This window comes from Dermacentor silvarum, chromosome 10, assembly GCF_013339745.2.
Source record: "Dermacentor silvarum isolate Dsil-2018 chromosome 10, BIME_Dsil_1.4, whole genome shotgun sequence".
NCBI classification, from domain to species: domain Eukaryota; kingdom Metazoa; phylum Arthropoda; class Arachnida; order Ixodida; family Ixodidae; genus Dermacentor; species Dermacentor silvarum.
The window spans coordinates 89696046-89702859 of record NC_051163.1 but is presented as its reverse complement, the minus strand read 5'-3'; the positions used below and the strand labels follow the sequence as shown (position 1 = coordinate 89702859).

The 6814-nt window shown below is 45.5% G+C and overlaps 2 protein-coding genes across 2 annotated transcripts; one reads left to right on the top strand and one right to left on the bottom strand.

The window, feature by feature from the left end:
* The first annotated feature begins 853 nt into the window (after positions 1 to 853).
* LOC119466268 (putative nuclease HARBI1) lies at positions 854 to 3886 on the top strand. Its single transcript, XM_037726746.2, has 3 exons — positions 854 to 1571; positions 2143 to 2357; positions 2775 to 3886. Exons 1-3 carry the CDS (start codon positions 981 to 983, stop codon positions 3094 to 3096), a joined length of 1128 nt encoding a protein of 375 aa, XP_037582674.1. The 5' UTR covers positions 854 to 980; the 3' UTR covers positions 3097 to 3886.
* Positions 3887 to 3892: 6 nt separating this feature from the next.
* LOC119431687 (uncharacterized) lies at positions 3893 to 5005 on the bottom strand. Its single transcript, XM_037699166.2, has 2 exons — positions 4650 to 5005; positions 3893 to 4332 (listed from the first exon to the last, which is right to left on the bottom strand). The coding sequence occupies exons 1-2, from the start codon at positions 4819 to 4821 to the stop codon at positions 3893 to 3895; spliced, it is 612 nt and encodes a 203-aa protein (XP_037555094.2). The 5' UTR covers positions 4822 to 5005.
* Positions 5006 to 6814: the final 1809 nt, after the last annotated feature.

Genomic DNA, 6814 nt, shown 5'->3' with positions numbered 1-6814 from the left:
AGAGTTATTAAATATAGATGTCAATACTGGAGCAAATATACTGCCGTAAGCTTTTAGAATTGCGGAGGGAATGCCAACAGGACCGCAGGATAGGGAAGGCTTCATGCGCTTGAGGCATTCGTGGACAAGCTTTTCATCAAACAACACCCCACTAGATGTAGGAACTGTCGTGTGCTGCTGACTGACACCTGCGTTGAAACCTGCATCTTTATATAAGGAAGAGGAATGGGCTGCAAAACAATCCGTGACTGCTTCGACTTCTGCCCCTCTAGAGTCAAGTAAGCGAAAACCCTCTCCATGTTTACTGGAGCGCTTGCGGATATACTTCCAAAATTCCGCCGGCCGGTCGGAGGCGCTATTTTCCAAGAATGCCATATATGAATCTTGATCCCGCTTATAGAGACGTTTACAGAGAGCCCGAAAAAAGCGGAATTCTTCTCTGTACTCATTAGGCGACGGAATACTGGATTTTTGGTGTGCGCGATCTTTATGCTTTAGGGCAATTATGAGTTCAGACGAAAACCAGTGGAGCGTCTAGGCCTGTACTGGGGAATGTATTTGCGCATACTGCTCAAAACAAGCTCTGTAAACTGATCTACTTGGTCATTAACATTGCTTTTGTCTGTAACCAGTGACCAGTCGGTGGTGGACAAGGAATATATAAACCAAGACAATCACCACGCTTGAAAGCAAAGCGTGGGGATTCATTTACGCTGCTGGAGGAGCTCTGCCTCAGTGCTGACACAGAGGCAGTTATCTTTAGTGGCGGATGAAACTTATCGGTACGCACAAAGAAAATTTCGGAACGAGAGACATCTAAAACCTGAGCATTCGAGATGCAAAGTCGGCGCCAACGCGTATCATAAATCTCCCTTGACTTGAAGCGCCTCCTCGTGGCGGACTTCACTTGATCAAGTACGCGAAACTTTCAAGACAGAGCCGGAGCTACCTTGAGGTAGGCTTGGAGAGGTTGTAGCAACATGGCGTCGTATAGGAGCGACGTCGCCAGAAGAATCGGCGCGTACGAATTTGCGTGTAGAGCCTGTGATGTCGTCTTCGGTGATGCATTTTACATGCGAAGTGTGCCACGGCCATGGTTGCGTGACAGATCGAACCCGATGGAGGTATACGACGATGATGAGTTCATCACGCGCTATCGATTCACGAAGCAAACAGTTCGTGAGCTGCTGGCCTTTCTACCACTTGAGACGAGCGGCGACAACCGAGGACTGCCGCTGACACCTCTGCTACAGCTGCTTGTGGCACTGAGATTTTACGGCGCCGGAACCTTTCAAATTGTGAGCGGAGACTTGGTCAATGTGTCCCAGCCCACGGTATGTCGCACGGTGAAAAAAGTGACGCGCCTCATTGCCAGGCACCTGTTTCGAGCAGTTGTCCGCTTCCCGGATGCCTCGCAGTTGTCAGGTGTGATGCGGGGCTTCTATGAGATCGCCCACTTCCCCGGGGTGACCGGCTGCATCGACGGCACACATGTGCGCATAAAGAGTCCCGGAGGTGATGACGCAGAGGTTTACCGCAACCGCAAAGGAGTGTTTTCTGTTAACGTTCAGGTAAGCCCTTTTTCACAATGTGCAGTGATCGTAAGCGATTAGTTTTGCAGGAACGCAAAAGCAGCGGTGAAAGTCCTAATCGTCATGTTACAATTTCTGCATGCTTTAAGTAACGGTCTCTCGCGCGTGATATTCATTCACACGCAATATTTCACGGAAAGACGGTACGAGTACTGCTTTTAGTCGAGTGTGTGGTCTTAACGGTTGCACTAATAGGCCATTTAAAGCGCAAATGTGCGGCAAAGAAGAGCTTCGCTTGCTGATCACGAAGTAACGGGCATGCTGTGCACGTACACACATTTTTGGCAACGTAAGAAATCGGCTATCACTCACACTTCTGTACATCGTGACCAGTACGAGCTGTGCGATAAATTCCATTCTGTACATGTGCCGTGGCAAGAACAGGACCTAGAATTATGGGCCACTTGAAATTTTAGGTAGTTGAAAATCTCTGTGAGATGGCCTTCAGCAGTTTTCAGATTTTGATTGTCCGTCTTGCTGGGAGGCAAAATGTAGTTACAGTTGCTGCAACTCCAAAATGCTGTTCCTCCGCTCATACTCTTTCTTGCAGGTGGTTGCGGGACCAATGCTGCAGTTTTTCAATGTTGTAGCGAGCTGGCCGGGGTCTGCCCATGACAGTCGCATATACGACAATTCTCGTGTACGTGTTATGTACGAACAGCACCGTGTGCCTGGTCTGCTGCTTGGAGACATGGGCTACGCCTGCTCTCCTTTCCTGATGACCCCACTTCATGAGCCAGGTCCAGCTAACTCACCAGAAGGCAGGCAAGTAATGCCTAACCATTTCAGAGGTGTATATGATAGGTAGCACTTCTCTCCATAATAACATACTCTTTTTGTGAAGCTATGCTATACACCTGAAGTGTGGTACAGCGAGTAGCTGTAACACATAAGCAACATGCTCCTCTGTTATCTGCTGCTGCACCAAGAGCACACAGATGGAGTCACCTATATAGCCAGATCAATATGACTACATTCAATATAATGGTTGGCAGTGAAAAATGGCTGGACAGAATTAATGGCAATCTAGCCATGTGCTACATTGTTTCCAAGAAATTGAATGTATTTGTAAGCATTCCGTGTAGATCTGTGCTAACTACACAGAAGGAAAGCTTTGGCACAATTTAATGTACAGTGTGCATTGAAAAACTGACTGATTGCATTGTGTTGTCATTCTATCAGGTACAACAAGGCACACATCAAGACCCGCAACTCCATAGAAAGGGCCTTTGGAGTGTGGAAAAGGCGCTTCCCCTGCTTAGACATGAAACTTCAACACAAGCCTCAAAATGCAGCTCGCATAATAACAGCTTGTGCTGCCCTGCACAACGTGGCTCTCCTGCGACAAGAACCCGAGCCAATTGGTCTCCATGTTCCCACCAGCAGATGCCGACGTACAGGAAGAAATACCTGCCAAGAGCACCTGCCATCTGTTAATGGTGTGGGGGACAATATACCTGGCATGCGTGCACGGCAACTTCTAATCCAGAGGAGTTTCTCGTAAACATTGTTGTTTCAAATCCACGTCAGTGTTTCTGAATAGTAGGGGTGTGCGTATAGTGATTTTTGATATTGAATTGAATACAAATTGTCCCAAATTGAATAGTTTTCCAATAATGAACAAGCATGAACACAATTAATATAAAACAATGTTCACATCCTAGTATAATTAGGAAGTTTCTGTTATTACATAGCACGTTATGAAGCGATGTTTATTAAAAGCACAAATGAAGCATAAAGAGCAGACAAGTAGTTTCTTCGCATGCACAGAGCTCTTTAGACAGTGCGAATGGTCGCTGCATAGCCTGTAATGTATGGCTACCTGAGCGACGTAGCCTGTTCCACTACGCGAGTTCTCATGTTTTGTGTCTATACTATGCTCAAGGCGGTGAAAACTTGCCATGCTTTTGCTCCAATTTTGTTTTAGTTGACGTTTTGAAATATTAAACAAAGTTTAGAATATTCACCCTCCCCTACTGAATAGTTGGGTCATGGGTTCAGTGTATGTGTTGTGCCGTATTTGTATGCCACTATAGATACATGATGAAATGGAAAAATACCATATGTGGTAAAAACTCTACTGCCCAGACATGCAGCCTCAGGGTCCCATGCAACCAAGTGCATGCTGCAATTTCTTATTCCAGGTGCCATATGCTTGCACAGTAACTGCTTCACACCTTCTATAGCCTTTTTACCATTTTCACAAATCTACATGGAGAGAAAACTGCACTATATTGTCTCATATTCTGTGACCCATTTCAGAATAAAAGCTTTAATATTTTTAACAACACTGATCAAGTTTACACTCTTTCGTTCATGGCCGTCAATTTGGCAAGCTCAACTTGCTTCTGAACTTGCAAAATTTCCATTTTGATTTTGTGTTCTTCATTTCTTTTCTGGAGGTTGTCCTTGTGCTCCTCCTCCAGGAGGCGCATTCGTGTCTTATGCTCCTCCCGGAGCAAAGCAATCCTTACATCATTTTCGCAAGAAAGTGTTCTTTCAAGGAGTGCCATCCTGCCTCTGGGTGGCCTTGGGCTGGCCTCTGGGTGGCTTTGGGCTGGCCTTGGGCTGGCCTCTCTGGCTGGCCTGTCAAGCTCGTTTTCTTTGTTAGAATCATTGTCCAGATGCTCCAAAGCAGCTGCATTTTCATCTGCATTGGGTGCACATGTATTGTGTGTGACACCATAATTGTAGTCCATTGCCTCGTCGTTCTGCATGTGGCCAGGGCTCCTGTGCTCCTCTGAATTGGTAAATTCAACACGATGCTCATCATGCAGCACACTTCGCACCACTGAATTTAAATGCCACAAGAAATGGCTTTCACCATATTCAGCTAAGAGTTTTGAAAAAGCTTAAATGCCTTCTAGATACATATAACTCCTCACTGCACAACAAACAAGCTGGAAGTACCAATTGGCTAGACATGTATACAACATCAAAGTCTCATAAAACATGATAAACTGTGAAGTGGTTCCTCCCACTTTCCTCACAGCAGGATGCCTTCCAGTTTCATACCAAGAAAACTGTTTCAATGTGTTTCATGTAATAGTAACATACCGTAATAGTCATACACTGCTTCCACTTCTGTTACCATCGGCTGCAGGAGCCGAACAACAGGCTGGCTGTCTACTGGAGGGAGATAAGTTGCTCCGTCCGAGTCATTCTCATTTGCGATTCTGGTGGCCATGTGACCAGCCACAGCCCCAACCAATGCTGACAGGGGTGTCATGCCTGCAGCAGCAGGTCCTCCTCCTAAAAAATGTGTAACAGTTATTACATTCTATGAAATACATTGAAAGTGCTTTGAGTGGACCAATACACAATGCACGCAGAATAAAATTGTTCAACATGTTTGCTTTCGAGCAGGTTGCTGAAACTGCTGTGACCCACTTTTCTCTCACGTCTTTTCCAGTATTAGCATGCAAGGTGTATTGCAGTATTGCATGCTGCCACATTTCCTGTTCCATAATCTTTTTATAGATAAGGTTGTAGAATAAACAATTTTTCACTGTAGAGCACTGCTTCGTGATGGTCGAGAGTGACACAAACTAGTCGCCATGTCCTACTGAAAATGTGAAGCAGGTTCTATTGGCATGCATGCAGTCCTACAGAGGCTACTATCAGATCAATTCCTTTTGGGTCTTTGGCCTAATGCAAACAGCGCAGCTTTGATTACAAGTGCTGCTACAGCCCTTCTACAAGCCACTGGGCTAAACGCATGGCTTTAGAGATGCCACAACGTTGTGAGCTTGTTTATACGCACCTCCTCCTTATATCATCATTCATCAGCTCTTTTCCTCCCTTTGCCTTTTCCCCAGTGTAGAGTAGCAGGCCAGAGCAAGGTATAGCTCAGGCCGACCTCTCTGCCTTTCTGCGCATAAATTTCTGCTTTTCTCTACAGAACATGTAGAATTTTCAGTGGACAGCTTCTTTTAGGCACAACTACGTATAGTGTGTGTATAATTTCTGCATCTCGTGAACATTGTTACACAAGAGCGGTACTAGAATTTCCATTACACAGTTTTACCTCCACCAGCAGAACACTGTGTTATATAATCGTGCCACGTGAAATATATTTCTAGTAACTGTGCATTTGTATAAGTGTGATCAAATTTTCCTAGTATTTGTATTCTTGTAAGCCGCATTGCCTTTCAGCGTCTGATATTTAGAACGCTTGTGGTATTGCATAAAATGTCACTGCTGTATTATGGATGCAATTTCAGATGGTCAGTGAGGTTGTTCGGAGTTTTGCCAAAATGTGCGTAGCAAACTGCCATGTACTGTTTACAAAAGTAGGTAGGCTATTATAGTAATAGGGCATTTTAGGACTTACGAAATGTGATTCGGCGAAAAGTTTTGTCAACTGGAGCTTATGTGTATCTGGTCATACTGAAATAAAGCCTCTCGAACGTGTCAAACTACTACAAAGCTGTGTTTGCCACCTTACAAGTGTGTCGGGTCACCATTTAAAAAGACATTACTTTTCAGAGCTGTAGAATGAGCATAATATGTTCCTTGAACAGCTCACTTGTTGCATAACATACTTCAAGCCTAATGCCTAGCTTTCAACAAACCTAAGCTGTGTTCGCGTCTTTTATGCGTTACCCTACGCCCAATGTGAACCCCATTATCTGTTGCAGCATGCGCATCGCGCGATAAAGTGCTTGCGCATCACGTTCATCGCTTTGAGGAAAAAGCTTTTGTACCGTGCACCATTTCGTCCACCTGCAAATCTTAACGCTACACGAAGCACACGTGTATGCGCAGTGCAGTACAGACGCGCGAAAAGGTCACAAAGTTATTTAGCGTGACGTCGAAACGCGGAGACAACGATAACACGTACACACAGGACGATGCGCTGTTCGTGTTATTTATGGGTACCGGGACTTGGCCGTTTTCGCGCCTGATGACGCGAGTCTCAGCAAGTACGAAATCACCCGAAGCCAATGTACTGTCGACACCACACACACAGCTTTAAAACACAATTTCAATGCCCTACACAATGATGCTAGCCTTTTATGCACAGCTGCAACGGAACAAGATTAGCACAAGTGGCCGATAACCGGAGCAGGGAAATTGCGGTACGCGGCGCTCTCGTTCCCGTGCACACTGGTATCTACATGATTCATCTTTCAAAGAGAGGGTGCCTGACACTCTCGTTTTCGGCGTGCTATAGGGAAAAACAGCGTCGCGTGCCGCGATGTGCGATTTATCTGCTCGGG

Coding starts and splice junctions, on each gene's coding strand:
- LOC119466268 (XM_037726746.2), top strand. CDS start 981: ATGGCGTCGTATAGGAGCGACGTCGCCAGAAGAATCGGCGCGTACGAA. Junction 1,572..2,142: donor TGTTTTCTGTTAACGTTCAG/GTAAGCCCTTTT, acceptor TCTTTCTTGCAG/GTGGTTGCGGGACCAATGCT. Junction 2,358..2,774: donor GCTAACTCACCAGAAGGCAG/GCAAGTAATGCC, acceptor TCATTCTATCAG/GTACAACAAGGCACACATCA.
- LOC119431687 (XM_037699166.2), bottom strand. CDS start 4,821: ATGACACCCCTGTCAGCATTGGTTGGGGCTGTGGCTGGTCACATGGCC. Junction 4,333..4,649: donor AGCAGTGTATGACTATTACG/GTATGTTACTAT, acceptor TTACCAATTCAG/AGGAGCACAGGAGCCCTGGC.